General features: G+C 43.0%; 5 protein-coding genes across 6 annotated transcripts in view; all 5 read right to left on the bottom strand.

The window, feature by feature from the left end:
- The window catches only part of LOC309563414 (uncharacterized protein), an 82,597-nt gene extending 74,072 nt beyond the window's left edge, over positions 1–8,525 (bottom strand). The window contains exons 1-2 of the mRNA XM_082267808.1: positions 8,383–8,525; positions 8,123–8,272 (exon numbers count right to left, since the gene is read on the bottom strand). Of these exons, the coding sequence (XP_082123934.1) occupies positions 8,123–8,272; positions 8,383–8,454 (222 nt within the window). The 5' untranslated portion in view covers positions 8,455–8,525. The remainder of the gene's footprint in view (positions 1–8,122; positions 8,273–8,382) is intronic.
- The window catches only part of LOC309564402 (uncharacterized protein), an 880,901-nt gene that overhangs the window by 377,350 nt on the left and 480,900 nt on the right, over positions 1–22,651 (bottom strand).
- The window catches only part of LOC309562906 (oocyte zinc finger protein XlCOF29-like), a 99,034-nt gene that overhangs the window by 3,499 nt on the left and 72,884 nt on the right, over positions 1–22,651 (bottom strand). The window lies entirely within an intron of this gene.
- The window catches only part of LOC309562970 (uncharacterized protein), a 29,744-nt gene continuing 9,779 nt past the window's right edge, over positions 2,687–22,651 (bottom strand). Inside the window, exons 3-4 of the mRNA XM_082267296.1 lie at positions 18,477–19,488; positions 2,687–2,889 (exon numbers count right to left, since the gene is read on the bottom strand). Coding sequence (XP_082123422.1) covers positions 18,532–19,488 — 957 coding nt within the window. The 3' untranslated portion in view covers positions 2,687–2,889; positions 18,477–18,531. The remainder of the gene's footprint in view (positions 2,890–18,476; positions 19,489–22,651) is intronic.
- On the bottom strand, positions 2,870–7,967 carry LOC309562696 (uncharacterized protein). Its single transcript, XM_082266980.1, has 2 exons — positions 7,874–7,967; positions 2,870–4,508 (listed from the first exon to the last, which is right to left on the bottom strand). The coding sequence occupies exons 1-2, from the start codon at positions 7,933–7,935 to the stop codon at positions 2,936–2,938; spliced, it is 1,635 nt and encodes a 544-aa protein (XP_082123106.1). The 5' UTR covers positions 7,936–7,967; the 3' UTR covers positions 2,870–2,935.

Below are 22,651 nucleotides of genomic sequence, written 5' to 3'. Positions count from 1 at the left end.
GCTCTCCTCCACCATCCACACTACATTCTCCGACAGCTCTCCTCCACCATCCATACTACATTCTCCGACACCTCTCCTCTCACCATCCACACTACATTCTCCGACAGCTCTCCTCCACCATCCACACTACATTCTCCGACAGCTCTCCTCCACCATCCACACTACATTCTCCGACAGCTCTCCTCCACCATCCACACTACATTCTCCGACAGCTCTCCTCCACCATCCACACTACATTCTCCGACAGCTCTCCTCCACCATCCACACTACATTCTCCGACAGCTCTCCTCCACCATCCACACTACATTCTCCGACAGCTCTCCTCCACCATCCATACTACATTCTCCGACAGCTCTCCTCTACCATCCACACTACATTCTCCGTCAGCTCTTCTCCACCATCCACACTACATTCTCCGACAGCTCTCCTCCACCATCCACACTACATTCTCCGAAAGCTCTTCTCCACCATCCACACTACATTCTCCGACAGCTCTCCTCCACCATCCACACTACATTCTCCGACAGCTCTCCTCCACCATCCACACTACATTCTCTGACAGCTCTCCTCCACCATCCCCACTACATTCTCTGACAGCTCTCCTCCACCATCCCCACTACATTCTCCGACAGCCCTCCTCCACCATCCACACTACATTCTCTGACAGCTCTCCTCCACCATCCCCACTACATTCTCCGACAGCCCTCCTCCACCATCCACACTACATTCTCCGACAGTACTCCTTCACCATCTGCCATCAGCAGCGTCAATGTAGGGAAATTTACCAATAGCCCCTGAGGATGTCCGTTGGTACAAAATGCATAGGGTGGAGCTTTCATGCACTGAAATCACTGACCACTGTTTTAAAGCAAGGGTATGCAAGTAAGTTCCAGTGAGCTGGCTTTTTGTTTATGTTTATTTTGATGTACGTTTGCTTTTCAATAATGTTTAGGCTCGGTTCACATTGGGGCGGCTTCAAAGTCACCCGACTCTGAAGGCACCTCATACAGCGCAACTTCAGCATGGCTTTCAAACGACTTCTTTATAAAAAGTTAATGCAAGCCGTTCCGAAGTCACCCCCAAGTAGTGCAGGAACCTAAGTTGGAGCGACCTGATTCGCCTGACAAGTCATCCCAGTGTGAACCAAGCTACTGTACTATGAGCTTGCTTCCCCTTATATTTGTGCGTGGTGGAGAAACACTGCTTCTAGAGGTTTTGGGGCTGAGTCCGGTGCAGAGACTAAGTAATCCCTATCTGAAGGTTGGAGTGGTCAGTCTAAGTCTCTAGATGATGCTCTGCAATGGCCTCTGCCGAAAGGCATATACTGAAGTGATAATGCGTTTGAATCTCTATCTCTAGAGGCTCGATTTCTGGTAAGTACGCAATTCACATAACCAGTGATGGGACACACACTGGAATATTTTTTAACCAGATTGTTTTCTCCACTGTGGCGAAAGGCTTTCTCAACGGAGGATTTGTAGCAATTTTTTTGTGGACTAATTTACATTTGAACATGTTTGATATGTCACATTTTACTTTGATTATTATTATTCTGTACAGTGACTATTTGCTGGAGAACATTTTTTTATTACATTTTAAATACTTAGTATTTTACATTCAGAAGTCATAGATGTTGGTACAGCACTCAACAGTTTCAGAGTTCTAACACAAAATTTTATATAATCTTACAAAAAAAAAAAAGTAAATACAAATCGCACTACACCAGATAACTGTGTCTGGGCCTTCCTCGATTTAATTTGTCGGGAACATGACGTCATTTTGAGCAATGAAGATGGACCTTTCATACGGTATACAGAATCTCCTCCTCATTTGTTGGGAACAGGACGTTATATTGAGGAATGGAGATGGACCTTTCATATGGTGTACAGTATCTCCTCCTCATTGTTTTGGAAACATGACGTTATATTGAGGAATGGAGATGGACCTTTCATATGGAGTACAGTATCTCCTCCTCATTGTTTTGGGAACATGACGTTATATTGAGGAATGGAGATGGACCTTTCATATGGTGTACAGTATCTCCTCCTCATTTGTTGGGAACATGACGTTATATTGAGGAATGGAGATGGACCTTTCATATGGTATATACAGTATATCCTCCTCATTTGTTGGGAACATGACATTATATTGAGGAATGGAGATGGACCTTTCATATGGTGTACAGTATCTCCACCTCATTTGTTGGGAACATGACGTTATATTGAGGAATGGAGATGGACCTTTCATATGGTGTACAGTATCTCCTCCTCATTTGTTGGGAACATGACGTTATATTGAGGAATGGAGATGGATCTTTCATATGGTGTACAGTATCTCCTCCTCATTTATTGGGAACATGACGTTATTTTGAGGAATGGAGATGGAATTTTTGTAAGGGGTACAGTATCTCCACATTGGGACCATTAAGTTGTGCCGTAGGTATATCAATGATTTTCTTATTATGAATATAACAGTTCAGGTTTCTTAATCTGTTCCTCACTGAATGATGGAAGGTTCTCTGGACCCAGGGCCGAACAGACTAATAGTTGTTAGAGGTAAGAAGGTTTAATTTCCGTATACAGAAAGGATTCATTGCTGGAAGAGCTGTGGGCACGTAGTATACTATTCCAAAGGAACTGGTTTTAATTACTTAGTATTCTTTCTTCCTTTGAGAACCATTTTTCCCACAAGTTGAGCATGAAAAAGAATATGAACACGTGAATTTTATTATATCTAAATAGTAGGCTCTCTCAAGTGACATATTTACTGCACTCTAAACGGGAAAATGGACACTCATCTGTGTGAATTTTTTGGTGTGGAAGAAAGTCTCCTTTCTGGGTGAAACATTTCCCGCACTCTGAACTTTACAAGTTTACTGGCCTATGTGACCTTTCTGGTGTGCAAGAATTTTTCTATTCACATTGGAACACTAAGATCAGGGAAACGGATGCTCACGAGAGTGAATAGTCTGGTGTCTTAGTAGTTTTTCTTTCACAACGAAACTTTTCCCACACTCAGAACACGAAAAAGGCCGGTCACCTGTGTGAATTTTTTGGTGTTGAAAAAGGCCCGCATTGTGAGTAAAAGATTTCCCGCACTCTGAGCAGGAAAAAGGACGTTCACCTGTGTGAATTCTCTGGTGTTGAAAAAGGCCCTCTTTGCGAGTAAAACACTTCCCGCACTCCAAGCAGGAAAAAGGACGCTCGCCTGTGTGACTTCTCTGATGAGTAGTAAGCTTTCCTTTCTGAGCAAAACATTTCCCGCACTCTGAACACGAAAAAGGACGTTCACCTGTGTGACTTCTCTGGTGAGTAGTAAGCTTTCCTTTCTGAGTGAAACATTTTCCGCACTCTGAGCAGGAAAAAAGACGCTCACCTGTGTGAATTCTCTGGTGCTGAAAAAGGCTCTCTTTGTGAGTAAAAAATTTCCCGCACTCTGAACAAGAAAAAAGATGCTCACCTGTGTGAATTTTATGGTGTTGAAAAAGGCCCTCTTTGTGAGTAAAACATTTCCCACACTCTGAACAGGGAAAAGAACGTTCACCTGTGTGAATTCTCTGGTGATAAGAAAGGCTCACTTTGTGAAAAAAACGTTTCCCGCACTCTGAGCAGGAAAAAGGGCGCTCACCCGTGTGACTTCTCTGATGTACAAGGAGGCCCCCTTTCTGAGCAAAACATTTCCCGCACTCAATACAGGAAAAAGGACGCTCACCTGTGTGATTTCCCTGGTGTCTTAAAAGGCCCGCTTTATGAGTAAAACATTTCCCACACTCTGAGCAGGAAAAAGGACGCTCACCAGTGTGAATTTTCTGGTGTTTAAGGAGGCCTCCTTTCTGAGCAAAACATTTTCCGCACTCTGAACAGGAAAAAGGGCGTTCACCTGTGTGAATTCTCTGGTGAATGAGGAGTCTTCCTTTTAGAGTGAAACATTTCCCACACTCTAAACAGGGAAAAGGACGCTCACCTGTGTGAATTCTCTGGTGAATAAGGAGTCTTCCTTTTTTAGGGAAACATTTCCCGCACTCTGAACAGGGAAAAGGATGCTCATCTGTGTGAATTTTCTGGCGAGTAACACGTTTTCCTTTCTTAGTGAAACATTTGCCATCATTGGTAAAGGAAGAAGGGTGTTCTTGTGTGTGGGTTTTCTGGTGTCTGAGAAGTGCTCTGTTGTCAGTGAAAGATTTCCCGCACTCTAAACAAAACAATGAATTGTCTCCTGTATGATCTCCTTCATGGGTGAAGGAAGACTCCTTAGAGGGATCTGTTGATCTATCCATTTTGTGAGATTTTAAATGAATATCTGAAGTCATATATGAATGATCAGAAGATTCCTCAGGATTGGAGGGATCCATCGATGTTGCCAAATAATTTGATTTGTGATGTAAATTTTGACTAAAGGAATTTGTTCTTGGAGAATGTTGTGCTGTCCCGTTATCTTCTCCATAATCTGGTAATATAATAGGATCTTCCTCTGAGGTATTCATATTCCGTACACAGCGTCCATCTGTTGGAAAGGAATGTTTAAAAAATGTTAGAAGAATTCTTCTAGTCTTGCATTCGGGAGTCAATTATTTTGATGTAACTTTTACCGACTACAAAGACCTCCGTCATCGTATTAGGTGCAATCATAACAAAAAAAAATTAATACAGGCCACCTATAGGGGACAATATACACAAACCACATGGGTAACAGGGTTTTTTCATTTAGAGCATTGTTCCTTTTAGACTGGAAAAAGACCTTCACCATCACAGTTTACAGTAATTTGATGGAATTCTGACAATCGTAATGGACCTTTCATATGGTGTACTGTATCTCCTCCTCATTTTTTGGGAACATGACGTTATATTGAGAAATGGAGATGGACCTTTCATATGGTGTACAGTATCTCCTCCTCATTTGTTGAGAACATGACGTTATATTGAGGAATGGAGATGGACCTTTCATATGGTGTACAGTATCTCCTCCTCATTTGTTGAGAACATGACGTTATATTGAGGAATGGAGATGAACCTTTCATATGGTGTACAGTATCTCCTCCTCATTTGTTGGGAACATGACGTTATATTGAGGAATGGAGGTGGACCTTTCGTATGGTGTACAGTATCTCCTCCTCATTTGTTGGGAACATGACGTTATATTGAGGAATGTAGATGGACCTTTCATATGGTGTACAGCAGCCGTCACTAAATGGCGGCCCGCGGTCCAGGAGCGGCCCGCACGAGGCTTCCGCCCGGACCCGTCAGGCCGCCACCGTAAGTAATCATTGGTTTGCTGGGACCGCGGGTGTCCCAGCAACCAGTGACATTCCGTGTGTGCGCCCCGCCCCCTGCTTCTTTCTTCGGCTCCCTCCCAGCCAGCCGCGAGTTGGGGCGTGACGTCACGTGCGTGCCCCGCCCCCCTGCTCCTAACTGCGGCTCCTGACTCTCACACTCAGCCTAGCCGCGGGACATCACATGCACGCCCTGCCCCCCTGATGTTCGCTGCTCCTGGCTCCCACATTTTTCGCTCCCAAAGGTATGTGGGGCACAGTTTTATAAAATACAGACTGATGGGCATATTTTGTTAAGGGGCACACATTTGTGTCCATTAGAGTGCCCCATAAAATAAAATATGCCTATTAGAGTGCCCCCTAAGATAAAATGTACCCATCAGCTTGCGCCTTATTTTATGTTAAGGGTCACGCTGATGGGCACATTTTATGTTAAGGGGCACTCTAATGGGCATATTTTATGTTAAAGGGCACTCTAATGGGCATATTTTATGTTAAAGGGCACTCTAATGGGCATATTTTATGTTAAGGGACACTCTAATGGGCATATTTAATGTTAAGAGCAACACTGATAGACACGTTTTGTTTTGCCCATCAGCGTGCCCCTTAACATAAAATGGTCCCATTAGAATGCCCCCTAACATAAAATGTGCCCATCAAAGTGCCCCCTAACATAAAATGTGCCCATCAAAGTGCCCCCTAACATAAAATGTGCCCATCAGAATGCCCCCTAACATAAAATGTGCCCATCAAAGTGCCCCCTAACATAAAATGTGGCCATCAGAGTGCCCCCTAACATAAAATGTGACAATCAGCGTTCCCCTTATTTTATGTTAAGGGTCACGCTGATGGGCATATTTTATGTTAAGGGGCACGCTCATGGGCAAATTTTATGCTAAGGGTCACGCCGATGGGCACATTTTATGCTGGGGGCATGCTGATGGGCAAATTTTATGCTAAGGGTCACGCCGATGGGCACATTTTATGCTAGGGGGCACGCTGATGGGCAAATTTTATGCTAAGGGTCACGCCGATGGGCAAATTTTATGCTAGGGGGCACTCTGATGGCCACATTTTATGTTAAGGGGCACTCTAATGGGCATATTTTATGTTAAGAGCAACACTAATGGACACGTTTTGTTTTGCCCATCAGTGTGCCCCCTTACAAAATGTGCCCATCAGCGTGCACCCTAACATAAAATGTGCCCATCAGCATGCCCCCTAACATAAAATGTGCCCATCAGAGTGCCCCCTAACATAAAATGTGCCCATCAGCGTGCCCCTTATTTTATGTTAAGGGTCACGCTGATGGGCAAATTTTATGCTAAGGGTCACGCTGATGGACACATTTTATGTTAAGGGGCACTCAAATGGGCATATTTTATGTTAAGAGCAACGCTGATGGACACGTTTTGTTTTGCCCATCTTTCTGAGTCATAGCACAGACTTCAGATTCGGACCTTGGCCCAAAGAAAATTTTAGCGACCGGACCTCCTTGAATTCTAATTAATTACCCCTGGTGTACAGTATCTCCTCCACATTTGTTGGGAACATGACGTTATATTGAGGAATGGAGATGGACCTTTCATATGGTGTACAGTATCTCCTCCTCATTTGTAGGGAACATGACGTTATATTGAGGAATGGAGATGGACCTTTCATATGGTGTACAGTATCTCCTCCTCATTTGTTGGGAACATGGCGTTATATTGAGGAATGGAGATGGACCTTTCATATGGTGTACAGTATCTCCTCCTCATTTGTTGGGAACATGACGTTATATTGAGGAATGAAGGTGGACCTTTCATATGGTGTAAAGTACCTCCTCCTCATTTGTTGGGAACATGACGTTATACTGAGGAATGGAGATGGACCTTTCATATGGTGTACAGTATCTCCTCCTCATTTGTTGGGAATATGACGTTATATTGAGGAAGGTGGTAGCTGTTGGCGGAGGATGAAAAATTTTGATTTTTACATTTTTTTGGGAATGTTATATAGCAGTAAGTGAAAAATATAGTTTGTTTGTTTTTTATTCATAATTGTCGCTATTTTTTTTTTGTTTATAGCGCAAAAAATAAATATTGCAGAGGTGATCAAATACCACCAAAAGCTCTATTTGTGGGGAAAAAAAGGACATCAATTTTATTTGGGTGCAGCGTCGTACGATTTCTGTTAAAATAACAGAGTGCCGAATCTCAAGAAATGGCCTGGTAATTAAGGGGGGCAAATCCTTTTAGTCCAAAAATGGTTCAATTAATATTAATAATAGGTATGTCTTCCCACTGGTCCATTGCCCTTACTTGAAATGCATTGAAGAACACACCCATGTTACGTTTTTGAAACATTTTTTGAGTCACATGACTTATTAAAAATACACCATAAGGACAGTAAAATGGTGGCAAAATCATGTGCGTTTTCAGCGCCATGGCAAAATGCTGATAGCACGAATTTCGGCAGACGTTTCAGCGGCCGAAAATTTCGGTGCATCTCTAGGAAAATTCCATGGACATATGTCTTTTTTAATGTCAATTTATACTTTTTACTCATAGAAGTTAAATAAAAATGTGAACTGTGTCTGCATTTAGTGATTAATACTTACTGAGATCTATATAGAGAGAAGGTTCCTCCGGTTTACTTTTCATAATTATCTCCCCCTCCTCCATAGTCTGCTGATCTCCACTCACCAACGTCTCTTCTTCTTTAACCTCAACTTTGATGTCTATCAGTTCTCCACCCTAAACCCAAAAGATGATAGAAAGCATTTGAAATAGGAAACAAGAGATTATATAGAAGAATGTCATTTAATTGCCTAAGATATATTTTTAGGTCTACATGCTCCGTCCCATCTACCTGATGATGGTGAGGGATGGTGTGATCTTCCTGTATGGAATCCCGGGAATACAGAGGATGGGGACATCTCTCTGGTGGAGGAGCTCCACTCACCAACATCTTTTCTTTTTCCTCTTTAATATCAACTTTGATGTCCTTCATTTCTTCACCCTAAACCCCAAAGATGATAGAATTAATTAAGATGAAAACATGGTTACATAGAAGAATGCCTTCTCATAGCTCAGAGTACATTTTAGGTCTTCATGTTCACGGCCATGTACCTCATCTTGCTGAGCGATGGTGTGATCTTCCTGTGCGGAATTCTGGGAATACAGAGGACCACCATCCTCCATAGACTGCTGAGCTCCACTCACCAAAGTCTCTTCTTCTTCTTTAATCTCCGCTTTGATGTCTTTCAGTTCTTCATCCTAAACCACAAACGATGATAGCAAACATTTGTAAAAAGGATCAAGAGATTACGTTAAACAAATTACCTCTTATACCTTAGATTTGTTTTTGAGTTCTAATTTCCCAGTCCCACCTACCTGATGATGGTGAGGGATCTTCTGATCTTCCGTTGTGGAATCCCGGGAATACAGAGAACGGGGACATCTCTCTGGTGGGTTCCCATTACTGGATCCATCTGTAGGAAACACACACACTGACTGAATACATTGTTTCTATGTGTTTATCAGATGATGGGGGATCTAGGTGGATCCTCCGTACTGCTCTCTCCTTTACAATAAAGTCTCCTCTTACCCGGTGATGTGAGGGGCGGCTGATTCTCCATCATGAAGTCCTTGTAGAGATCCTTGTGTCCTTCTATATAGTCCCACTCCTCCATGGAGAAATAGACAGTGACATCCTGACACCTTATAGGAACCTGACACACACAATGATACAGTCACCATCCAGACACATCCCTTGTCTGTTACTGTATAATGTCCCAGAATTCCCGGCCCAATGATTTTGTTGGCAACTTCTAGAATCTTCTTGGCACTGGTTACCTCTGTTGTCAGGCAGTGAGGTGGAGGCACTGTGATGGGTGATGTCCCCTGAGAAGAGCTGCTGGGTGTTAATGGATCACCAGATAGTTTCTTCACTACTTTATAATCCTGTGTACAGAGAAAAAATGAACAATTGTCACACAGACTTCCCAGAATCCTCCTTTTCCCTTAAGAGTTAGCAATAATGTGTTTTATTTACAGATGTAGATAGTGGTGTCGCGCTAATCACAGCATACAAATATAACTGACAGCATGAGTCCCAAGTGCAGCAAAAGTCCAATTCAATCCAAAGAGGTGTAGAGAGAGGAGGATCCACCACCAAGCAGAGTCAATAAATACTCTTACCAACTAATCAGACCCACCAGGGTCATACAACGCCCAAAGTACTGATGTAGATGTCACCAGGTAGGAACCACTAGCCCCAAACTCCTCCTGCTTCTGCGGACTGGAATCTACTCCAATGGATCACCGCTGCACTTAGAAGACACAAACAAAGGATCCCCTCATGGTGCAATATGAAACAAACAATTTATTAGGGTAAAAAGAAAGCAGCTTACATCAAAGGAATCGGTTGTCAGCATTCAATAGTGCGGTGAGAAGCGATCGTTGGTTTCCCACCAACAAAACGGCCGCGTCTGCGCATGCGTCAGACAAATTCTGACGCGTTTCGTCATACATAGTTTCAGAACTAGAGCTTGTTCTTCCTCACAATGCACAAAACGTGGAGCTGCCATTGGCCACAGTGGCTATGTGATCGTGCTGACCAATGAGAATCTCTTCTGAATCATCTTCTTTTTTCGAGGATGGCATCACAGAAGTAAGAAGAGATTCTTCCTGGTCATTGAGCTTATGCAGCTGCACTGACCAATGATAGCTCCCTATTGCATACATTATGAAGGTTCACAACCCCTGTGGCCTTGGGTTGAAATTTTCAAGTGGGCGGAGGGTACTGTAAGGTAGTTCAGCTTTTCATTTTTAAGAAACAGTGAACTTAGCCTTTGAGTCCCAGTCAATAGAAGGAGGAGGTGGTGAATGATGAGGTGCTTGACCCAATTTGGACAGATGGCAAGGACAAGCAGAGCGAAGGGCGAGAGGAGAAAATAGCAAAGCAGCAACTTCCTGGGAGAGCGAGCAGAGTACCCAAAAACAACAGGGTAGCAATACAGAGGGTATAACTTAGCATACACATTGCATGCATATTATATCATAATCTGTCAGCAAAAGTACGAAGAAACAGCTGCGGTCCACCATTAGGTCTGGTCAGAGGACCCTTTCTGTCTGGGTGTCATCCAATACCTCGGCTTCTGATAAAACCATGATCATCAGCAACTACTGTGCTCAGCACATAAAACGAGGCAAAGACATTAACAACCTGGGCACCATGTGGATGTGTCACCATCAAACTCATTGGAGGACCCACTTGGCCAAAAGGAAAGGGCAGTTGGCTCACTGTGCTCCAGCTCCCACCGCTATACCTTAATCTTTCTCTTACGTCCTCTGACAGTCGCCGCCCTTCATATAGTCTTCACCAATGGAGGGCCTTTCCGCCATCAGGCTTCGGTGGCCCAGGTGTGCAAGGCGGCGACTTGGTCGTCCGTGCACACCTTTCTCCTCTGCCTCCCTTTCTATTCATGCCATATAGATAAACTCTGCTGCCTCTACTCAGAGGGAGGAAACCTTTTCTAGGGGGTTTAGAAGGATCGTAGCCTTCTCCGTCACCAGTAGTGATAAAGGGCAGAGTCAAGAGTGAGAAGCTGAGGCTGGAAGTGGAGCCCCCCTCATCACACCATTTCAACCCAACATCTCCTGTAATGGTGTTAACCAGGCAGCCTTCCATCCCACAAGTTTTGGAGTAAAGCCCCGTACACATGCACCGATTGTTGGCCGTAAATTTTCGGCCAACGTCCGATCAGCCGATTGTTGGCTTGTTAGTATGATGCTTCCGACAACCGACTGCGACTTTTCGGCCAAACAAAATCTGGTGTGCATGCTATAAAATTTTTGTTGGCCGTCAGCAGAACGGCCGATTGTTCCTCAGTCAGTACAGATTTCGGCCGACAAAAATGTGATGATCAAGACTGGGCATGCTCAGAGAAGAAAAAACACAACGAAAAGTAGACCAGAACATGACATCACTTCTGCAGTTGGTTGTTGTTGGCCGACAAAATTCGTGTGCAGTCTAGAGCATATTTCAAACAACACTGGACAAAAGACGGCCGATCGGTCGGCCAACAATCGGTGCGTGTGTACAAGGCTTAAAAGAGGAAACCCTGCCAACCATCTACATGCCCAGCGCCTCAACACAAGTTTTGCACGGCTTCTAGCGCTAAAAGTGTTGCCCTACAAATTAGTGAACGCAGTCTCCTTCCACCACATGCTTTGCCACAATTTGAATCCTTCTGCCTAGGTAAACGCTGCCACAGATGTATAGAGGTGCTGGAGGCTCTGCAGACCAAAAAAACACCAGAGTTGCTTATTGACTGTGCCAAAAGCAATATGTGGCTAGTTGTCCCTCCTCCCATCATTGGTGGTCAATTAAAAGTATAACAAATCCACACCTTCCCCCTATTATCGGTGGACAGCAGCAGTAACAATAGTCCCCTCCCATCCAGCAATGTCATACAATAATTACACTCCAGTCTATAAACCAGAGGCTCTGGATGGACAGTTGGATAAATGGCTCTATATTTAGGATGTATCTGGTCTATAAACCAGAGGCTCTGGATGGACAGTTGGATAAATAGTTCTAGATTTAGGATGTATTCGTTCTATAAACCAAAGGCTCTGGATGGACAGATGGATAAATTATTCTATATTTAGGATTAATCTGGTCTATAAACCAGAGGCTCTGGATGGACAGTTGGATAAATGGTTCTATATTTAGGATGTATCTGGTCTATAAACCAGAAGCTCTGGATGAACAGTTGGATAAATGGTTCTATATTTAGGATGTACCTGGTCTATAAACCAGTGGCTCTGGGTGGACAGTTGGATAAATAGTTCTAGATTTAGGATGTATTAGTTCTATAAACCAGAGGCTCTGGATGGACAGTTGGATAAATGGTTCTATACTCAGGATGTATCTGGTCTATAAACCAGAGGCTCTGGATGGACAGTTGGATAAATGGTTCTATATTTAGGATGAATCTGGTCTATAAACCAGAGGCTCTGGATGGACAGTTGGATTAATGATTCCATATTTAGGATGTATCTGGTCTATAAACCAGAGGCTATGGATAGACAGTTGGAAAATGGTTCTATATTTAGGATGTATCCAGTCTATAAACCAGTGGCTCTGGGTGGACAGTTGGATAAATAGTTCTAGATTTAGGATGTATTTGTTCTATAAACCAGAGGCTCTGGATGGACAGATGGATAAATTATTCTATATTTAGGATTAATCTAGTCTATAAACCGGAGGCTATGGATAGACCGTTGGAAAAATGGTTCCATATTTAGGATATATCCGGTCTATAAACCAGAGGCTCTGGATGAACAGTTGGATAAATGGTTCCATATTTAGGATGTATCTGGTCTATAAACCAGAGGCTCCGGATGGACAGTTGGATAAATGGTTCCATATTTAGGATGTATCTGGTCTATAAACCAAAAGCTATGGATAGACAGTTGGATAAATGCTTCTATATTAAGGATGTATCGGGCCTATAAACCAGGGGCTCTGGAGTAAAATTTCAATAAATAGCTCTATATTTAGGATGTATCTGTGTACGTATTATAATCCATTCTCTTTACCTTCTCCACTGCCAGTTCCAGCCATGTCTCTTCTCTACTTCCTTCCAACTCAACTATAACCCGGAACTTCCTGTTTCTATGTGACGCCATTTCCAATATAGATTACATTACTTCCTGTCTGAGTTCCATTCACAATATGGGAGATCACCCCCTTGTGAAGAAAATAAATATTACAGTCTATCTAATCTAGCTGCACATTATGGTACATATGTAAAAGCAGAGTTCCCCCTCCCCCTCCAAAAATTAAAAGTCAGCAGCTACACATACTGTAGCTGCTGACTTTTAATATTAGGACACTTACCTGTCCTGGAATCCAGCGATGTCGGCACCACAGCTGATGTTCCCATCGGCTGTCGGGTGCTGCCGCCGCCATTGTCGGTAAGGGAACCCAGCCGTAAAGCCTTAGGGCTTCACGGCCGGTTCCCTACTGCGCATCCGCAAAGCGCACTGCGCATTCCTATTGGCTCGGCGGCAGGGGAGGGTGCCGAACTTCCGAGGGACGGCGCCGCAGCGCCGTATCCCAGAAGTGGGAAAGGGTACCTGTCAAAAACAGGTACCCGTTACCCCCTCCCCCCTGAAAGGTGCCAAATGTGGCATCGGAGGGGGAGGAAGCAAAAGAGCAGAAGTTCCACTTTTGGGTGGAACTCCGCTTTAATACCTATGCAGGTGGTAATAGAAATTAGGACAAATGTAAAATAAAAATCTGGTATTGAAATTTCTTGGGTGATTGTAGTTGTATTGGTGCACTTGCAAAAAAAAATCTGATACTTTTTAAAAATCTTTATGAACATATACAGTACACCCCTTACATTTTTCCAAACATTTTATTCTATCTTTTCATGTGACAACACTGAAGAAATGACACTTTGCTACAATGTAAAGTAGTGAGTGTACAGCTTGTATAACAGTGTACATTTGCTGTCCCCTCAAAATAACTCAACACACAGCCATTAATGTCTAAACCGCTGGCAACAAAAGTGAGTACACCCTTAAGTGTACATGTCAAAATTGGGCCCAATTAGCCATTTTCCTTCCCGGTGTCATGTGACTCGTTAGTGTTACAAGGTCTCAGTTGTGAATGGGGAGCAGGTGTGTTAAATTTGGTGTTATCGCTCTCACTCTCTCATACTGGTCACTGGAAGTTCAACATGGCACCTCATGGCAAGGAACTCTCTGAGGATCTTTAAAAAAGAATTGTTGCTCTACATAAAGATGGCGTAGGCTACAAGAAGATTGCCAAGACCCTGACACTGAGCTGCAGCACGGTGGTCAAGACCATACAGCGGTTTAACAGAACAGGTTGCACTCAGAACAGGCCTCGCCATGGTCGACCAAAGAAGTTGAGTGTACGTGCTCAGTTTCATATCCAGAAGTTTTCTTTGGGAAATAAATGTATGAGTGTTGCCAGCATTGCTGCAGAGGGTAAAGGGGTGGGGGGTCAGCCTGTCAGTGCTCAGACCATCCGCTGCACACTGCATCAAATTGGTTTGCATGGCTGTCTTCCCAGAAGGAAGCCTCTTCTAAAGATGATGCACAAGAAAGCTGGCAAACAGTTTGCTGAAGACTAAGGACATGGATTACTGGAACCATGTCCTGTTGTCTGATGAGACCAAGATGAACTTATTTGGTTCAGATGGTGTAAAGCGTGTGTGGCGGCAACCAGGTGAGGAGTACAAAGACAAGTGTGCCTTGCCTACAGTCAAGCATGGTGGTGGGAGTGTCATGGTCTGGGGCTGCAAGAGTGCTGCCGGCACTGGGGAGCTACAGTTCATTGAGGGAACCATGAATGCCAACATGTACTGTGACATACTGAAGCAGAGCATGATCCCCTCCCTTCAGAGACTGGGCCGCAGGGCAGTATTCCAACATGATAACGACCCCAAACACACCTCCAAGATGACCACTGCCTTGCTAAAGAAGCTGAGGGCAAAGGTGATGGACTGGCCGAGCATGTTTCCAGACCTAAACCCTATTGAGCATCTGTGGGGCATCCTCAAACAGAAGTTGGAGGAGCGCAAGGTCTCTAACATCCACCAGCTCCGTGATGTCATCATGGAGGAGTAGAAGAGGACCCCAGTGGCAACCTATGAAGCTCTGGTGAACTCAATGCCCAAGAGGGTTAAGGAAGTGCTGGAAAATAATGGTGGCCACCAAAATATTAACACTTTGGGCACAATTTGGACATTTTCACTTAGGGGTGTACTTACTTTTGTTGGCAGTGGTTTAGACATTAATGGCTGTGTGTTGAGTTATTTTGAGGGGACAGCAAATTTACACTGTTATGCAAGCTGTACACTCGCTACTTTACATTGTAGCAAAGTGTCATTTCTTCAGTGTTGTCACATAAAAAGATTGAATAAAAGATTTAGAAAAATGCGAAGAGTGTATTCACTTTTGTGAGATACTGTACGTATTCAGGACAAGCTTTTGGGGTGTTCCCTTCGTCTTGGTCTAAGCAGTAGTGATACAACAGGGATATGTGGTAAGATAAGGAAATAATTGGGCTCTTCAATCGGAGAAGGGATTAAAGTGATGTATACATGCATACTTTTTTTTCTGTCCGTCCCGGGATACAGTTTGTTCTCAGAGAAGGTGTCCGGGGATGGGAGATGTCCCCTCAGCCACAGACGTAAGGTGGAGTCGACCAATAGCCTAAATGACCATGGAATTTGTACCTGACTTTGTATTTGAGTTACTTATGTTCTATACCCCACTCATGCGTTGTATGAAACTGGCATTATTCCTTTGTTTATATCTTCCTTTATTCGAAATTCAATAAAATATATTGAAAGGAAAAAAAAAAAAAGATAAAAAAAAACCTTCTGACTTTACAACTCCTTTAAAGTGATAGTTCACAGCCATGCTGGCCATAGATTGTTTGAATCTCGTCCAATTCAGCAGGGACCAGCTGAGATTCAAACTATCTATGAGCAGGCTGAATGTACTCAAATCGATCGATCCAGTACAAAAAGCATGTCGGATTTTTGGCATATGATTATTGCCAGCAGCTATAGCCGCTAGCAATAATTACTGTGTTCTCCCAGCAGGGAAGGATCTGAACCCCCCCAGCTGGGAGAACTCAATAGCTCCAGGGGAGAGATTCCCCCATCAATACTGGCTGGCCTCATCTATGGCCTGCCTTAGTTTATCACAAAAAAAGTAAAGGTGAACCAACACTGGACACCCTCACCACCAAACAGTTCATGATGTTCTCACCTCTGGGGATCTCTGTCAGCGGCTCCATGGGTCGGGTGATTTAAAATAACCGCACATCTCCCCCTTCTCCATCAGCGCTTCACGGACAAGCCAGATGGATTCTGATTGGTCAGCTGCATCCATATCATGGAGATGAGCAAAAGGCATGAGGACGTCCGTTCATACGAAACGCATAGGCTGAGAATTACATGCGCTGACATCACTACCCACTGTCCCGGGATCGGAGCAGAGCCATGCAAGCGAGTTTTATTGAGCTGGCTTTTTGTTTGTTTATTTTGATTTAGTCGTCAAGTGCAAAAACCTTACTGTACTATGAGCTTGTTTTCTTTCTAGAAGTCTCGGGGCCGAGTCCAGTGCAGAGATCGGGTGATTCCCATCTGAAGATTGGAGTGGTCAGTCTCAGTGCAAAGAAGTCTCTAGATGAAGCCCTGTAATAGTCCATGCCAAAAGGCATATGACGATGCGATCAGGTGTTTGAACCTCTATCTCTAGAGCAGGGGGTCTTCAATAGCCTAAATGGCCCTCCAGTTGTTCAGGAACTACAATTCCCATCATGCCTAGTCATGTCTGTGAATGTCAGAGTTTTATAATGTCTCATGGGATGTGTAGTTCCGCAACGGCTGGGGGGCCGTAGTTTGAGGATCCCTACACTAAAGGCTGGACTTCTGTTTCTGTGCATTTCACATAATCGGTGAAGAGACACACAATTGAAGACTTTTCCACCAGATCGTTTTCTCCACTGTAGCGAAAGGCTTTCTCAACGGAGGATTTTCAGCAATTTTTTATGAACTAATTTGCATTTGATCATGTTTGATATGTCATATCTTACTTTGATTATTATTATTCTGTAAACAGTGACCATTTGTTGGAAACCAATTTTTTAATAAATGTTGAAGTATACTTAGTATTTTACATTCAAAAGTGATATGTTGGTGCAACACTCAACGGTTTCAAAGCTTGCATAGAATTTGACACAATCATAAAAAAAAAATTAAAAAATAAATACAAATCAGAAAAAAAGGAGAAAATACACTCAAACTACACCAGATAACAGTGTCTGTGCAATGAATAAATTTGTATTGTGAGAATGCAAATACGCCTTCCTCTTCTTTATTTGTTGGGAACATGACGTTATATTGAGGAATGGAGATGGACCTTTCCTAAGGTGTACAGTATCTCCTCCTCATTTGTTGGGAACATGACGTTATATTGAGGAATGGAGATGGACCTTTCATATGGTGTACAGTATCTCCTCCTCATTTGTTGGGAAAATTACATAATATTGAGGCATGAAGATGGATCTTTCATATGGTGAACAATATCTCCTCCTCATTTGTTGGCAATGACGTTGAATTGAGGAATAGAGATGGACCTTTCATATGGTGTACAGTATCTCCTCCTCATCTGTTGGAAACATGATGTTATATTGAGGAATGGAGATGGACCTTTCATATGGTGTACAGTATCTCCTCCTCATTTGTTGGGGACATGATGTTATATTGAGGAATGGAGATGGACCTTTCATATGGTGTACAGTATCTCCTCCTCATGTGTTGGGGACATGATGTTATATTGAAGAATGGAGATGGACCTTTCATATATATTGTACAGTATCTCCACCTCACTTGTTGGGAACATGACGTTATATTGAGGATTGGAGATGGACCTTGCATATGGTGTACAGTATCTCCTCCTCATTTGTTGGGAACATGACGTTATATTGAGGGATGGAGATGGACCTTTCATATGGTGTACAGTATCTCCTCCTCATTTGTTGGGAACATGACGTTATATTGGGAATGGAGATGGACCTTGCATATGGTGTACAGTATCTCCTCCTCATTTGTTGGGAACATGACGTTATATTGAGGAATGGAGATGGACCTTTCATATGGTGTACAGTTAAGTATCTCCACAACATCAATTATTTTCTTATTATGAATACAACAGTTAAGGTTTCTTGATCTTTTCCTCACTGAATGATGGAAGGTTCCCTGTCTGGACCCAGGGCAGAACATACTAAGAGTTGTTAGAGGGATACAAAGAGGTTTAACTTCTCTATACAAAAACGATACCTTGCTGGAAGAGCTATGGACACGAAGAATACAATTCCATAGGAAATGCTTTTAACTACTTAATATTTTACTTTACTATATGTATGAATTTTCTGGTATCCAGACTTTCTTTCTCGGAGAAACATTTCCCAAACGCTGAATACGAAAAATATTTGTTTTACATCTAGTACATAGTACGCTTTTTGGAGTAAAATATTTCCTGCACTCTAAACCCGCAAAATGGAGGCTCATCTGTGTGAGTTCTATGGTATGGAAGAAGCTCCCCTTTATCGGTGAAACAATTCCCACACTCTGAACTTTAAAAATGGTGCTGGCCTATATGACCTTTCTGGTGCGCAAGAAGTTTTACATTCACAGAGGAACACTTCCAGCACTAAGATCAGGGAAATGGATGGTCACGAATGTGAATTAGCTGGTGTGTAAGTAGATTTCCTTTCACCGTAAAACTTTTCCCACACTCAGAACAGGAAAAAGGATGCTCACCTGTGTGAATTCTCTGGTGACGAGTAAGGCTGACTTTGAGAGTAAAACATTTCCCGCACTCTGAGCAGGAAAAAGGACGCTCACCTGTGTGAATTCTCTGGTGTTTATAGAGGCCCTCTTTGCGAGTAAAACGTTTCCCGCACTCTGAGCAGGAAAAAGGACGCTCACCCGTGTGACTTCTCTGGTGAACAATAAGTTTTCCTCGCTGAGCAAAACATTTCCCGCACTCTGAACAGGAAAAAGGAAGCTCACCTGTGTGAATTCTCTGGTGTTCAAGAAGGCCTCCTTTCTGCCTGAAACGTCTCCCGCACTCTGAACAGGAAAAAGGACGCTCATATGTGTGATTTCTCTGGTGATGAAGAAGGTCCTGTTTGTGAGTAAAACATTTCCCACACTCTGAGCAGGGAGAAGGAGGCTCAACTGTGTGAATCCTCTGGTGATAAGAAAGGCTCAATTTGTGAGTAAAACATTTCCCACACTCAGAGCAGGAAAAAGGACGCTCACCCGTGTGAATTCTCTGATGAGTAGAAAGGCCCACTTTGTGAGTAAAACATTTCCCACACTCAGAGCAGGAAAAAGGACGCTCACCTGTGTGAATTCTCTGGTGTATAAGGAGGTTTACTTTCTGAGCGAAACATTTCCCGCACTCTGAACAGGAAAAAGTACGCTCACCCGTGTGAATTCTCTGATGAGTAGAAAGGCCCGCTTTTTGAGTAAAACATTTCCCGCACTCTGAGCATGAAAAGGGACGCTCACCTGTGTGAATTTTCTGGTGCGTAAGGAGGCCTTTTTTCTGAGCGAAAGATTTCCCGCACTCTAAACAGGAAAAAGGACGCTCACCTGTGTGAATTCTCTGGTGAATGAGGAGTCCTTTTTTAGGGAAACATTTCCCGCACTCTGAACAGGGAAAAGAACGCTCTCCTGTGAGACCTCCCTGGTGAGTAATACGTTTTCCTTTCTTAGTGAAACATTTCCTATCATTGGTAAAGGAAGAAGGGTGTTCTTGTGTGTGAGTTCTTTGGTGTCTAAGAAGTGCTCTGTTGTCAGTGAAAGATTTCCCGCACTCTAAACAAAACAATGAATTGTCTCCAGTATGAACTCCTTCATGGGTAAAGGAAGACTCCTTAGAGGGATCTGTTGATTTATCCATTTTGTGAGATTTTAAATGAATATCTGAAGTCATGTGTGAATGATCAGAAGATTCCTCGGGATTGGAGGGATCCATTGATGTTGCCAAATAAAAAGATTTGTGATGTAAATTTTGACTAAAGGAATTTGTTCTTGGAGAATGTTGTGCTCTCCCTTTATCTTCTCCATAATCTGGAAATAAAATAGGATCTTCCTCTGAGGTATTCCTATTCCGTACACAGTGTCCATCTGTTGGAAAGGAATGTTTAAAAAAGTGTTAGAAGAATTCTTCTAGTCTTGCATTCAGGAGTCAACTATTTTGATGTAACTTTTAGGCCCCTTTCACACTTATGCGTCCAGATTTTGCCGCGACTTTGCTGCGATTTTTGACGCGATTTTGAGGAATGGCTCAGGGCTATATACCTCAAAACGCATTAAAATCGTGCCAAAGTAGTGCAGGAACTACTTTGAAGTCGGTGCGAAAACGGGGAATGGGGCTCATTGAAAATAATGGAAAACGACTTGTCATGCGATTTTGCGGCCCAAAATCGCGGGACAAGTCGCATTAGTGTGAAAGGGGCCTTACCAACTACAAAGACCTCCGTCATCGTATTAGGTGCAATCATAACAGAAAAAAAATGAATACAGGCCACCTAAAGGGGACAATATACACAAACCACATGGGTAATAGGGTTTTTCCATTGAGGACATTGTTCCTGTTAGACTGGAAAAAGACCTTCACCATCACAGTTAACAGTAATTTTGACAAATGTGATGGACCTTTCATATGGTGTACAGTATCTCCTCATTTGTTGGGAACATGACGTTATATTGAGGGATGGAGATGAACCTTTCATATGGTGTACAGTATCTCCTCCTCATTTGTTGGGAACATGACGTTATATTGAGGAATGGAGATGGACCTTTCTTATGGTGTACAGCATCTCCTCCTCATTTGTTGGGAACATGACGTTATATTGAGGAATGGAGATGGACCTTTCTTATGGTGTACAGCATCTCCTCCTCATTTGTTGGGAACATGACGTTATATTGAGGAATGGAGATGGACCTTTCATATATGTTGTACAGTTTCTCCTCCTCATTTGTTGGGAACATGACGTTATATTGAGGAATGGAGATGGACCTTTCATATGGTGTACAGTATCTCCTCCTCATTTGTTGGGAACATGACGTTATATTAAGGAATGGAGATGGACCTTTCATATGGTGTACAGTATCTCCTCCTCAGTTGTTGGGAACATGACGTTATATTGAGGAATGGAGATGGACCCTTCATATGGTGTACAGTATCTCCTCCTCATTTGTTGGTAGCATGACGTAATATTGAGGAATGGAGATGGACCTTTCACAGAATCCTTTTAATGTTGGAGAAAATACTGCTAAGCTTTATATGGGTTTCTGCCTTCATTTGAACCAACTGCTGAGTTTGGGTTTTTTGTGGAGGCTGAAATCGATGGATGTTTGTCTTTTTTTTTCTCTATGCAAATTTATACTTTATACTCCTAATATTAAAAGGAAAAAGGTGAAATGTTTCTGTATTTAGTGTTTATTACTTACTTGTGTCCATATGTAGAGATGATTCTTCCTCTTTACTTTTCATAATTATCTCCCCCTCCTCCACAGACTGCTGATCTCCACTCACCAATGTCTCTTCTTCTTCTTTAATATTAGCTTTGATGTCTTTCAGTTCTTCACCCTAAACCCCAAATATGATAGAAAGCATTTGAAATAGAAAACAAGAGATTATATAGAAGAACATAATTTATTTGCTAAGAATACATTCTGGGTCTTCATGCTCAGTCTCATCTACCTGATGATGGTGAGGGATGGTGTGATCTTCCTGTGTGAGATCCTGCGGGAACTGAGGATGGGGACATCTCTCTGACTGGGGAGCATCGTTCACCAATGTCTCTTCTTCTTCCCCTTTGACCTCCACTTTGATGTCCTTCAGTTTTTCACCCTAAACCCCAAAGATGACAGAATACATTTATAAAGAGGATTATATAGTTACATAGAAGAAAAACATCTCATAGCTCAGAGTACGATTTCGGTCTCCGTGTTCAATCCCACCTACCTGATGATGGTGAGGGATGATGTGATCTTCCTGTGTGGAATCCCGGGAATACAGAGGACGGGGACATCTCTCTGGTGGGTTCCCATTACTGGATCCATCTGTAGGAAACACACACTCTGACTGAATACATTGTTTCTATGTGTTTATCAGATGATGGGGGATCTAGGTGGATCCTCCGTACTGCTCTCTCCTTTACAATAAAGTCTCCTCTTACCCGGTGATGTGAGGGGCGGCTGATTCTCCATCATGGCGTCCTTGTAGAGATCCTTGTGTCCTTCTATATACTCCCACTCCTCCATGGATAAATAGACAGTGACATCCTGACACCTTATAGGAACCTGACACACACAATGATACAGTCACCATCCAGACACATCCCTTGTCTGTTACTGGATAATGTCCCAGAATTCCCGGCACCGCTCACCTCTCCTGTCAGCAGCTCAGTGATCACCTTGGTGAGATATAGAATCTTCTTGGCACCGGTTACCTCTGTTGGCATGCAGTGAGGTGGAGGCACTGTGAAGACAGCTGCTGGGTGTTATTGGTTCACCAGATAGTTTTTCCTCTACTTTTTAATTCTGTGTACAGAGAGAAAGCAACACTTATCACTACAGTTTGCAGTAATGTGTTTCAGTTACAGATAAATGTGAAATATCAAAACCAGAGCTTGTGCTCTCTCACAAAGCACAAAATAAGGAGCTGTCATTGGTTATTGTGGATACATGATGTTCTGCCCGACAATATCTACACAGTTCCAGCATTAGTAGTAGAAAAATGGTTCTATATTTAGGAT

The sequence above is a fragment of the Pelophylax lessonae genome (assembly GCF_965119305.1).
Source record: "Pelophylax lessonae genome assembly, chromosome: 9".
Classification (NCBI taxonomy): domain Eukaryota; kingdom Metazoa; phylum Chordata; class Amphibia; order Anura; family Ranidae; genus Pelophylax; species Pelophylax lessonae.
This window is presented reverse-complemented; position numbering and strand designations above follow the sequence as displayed.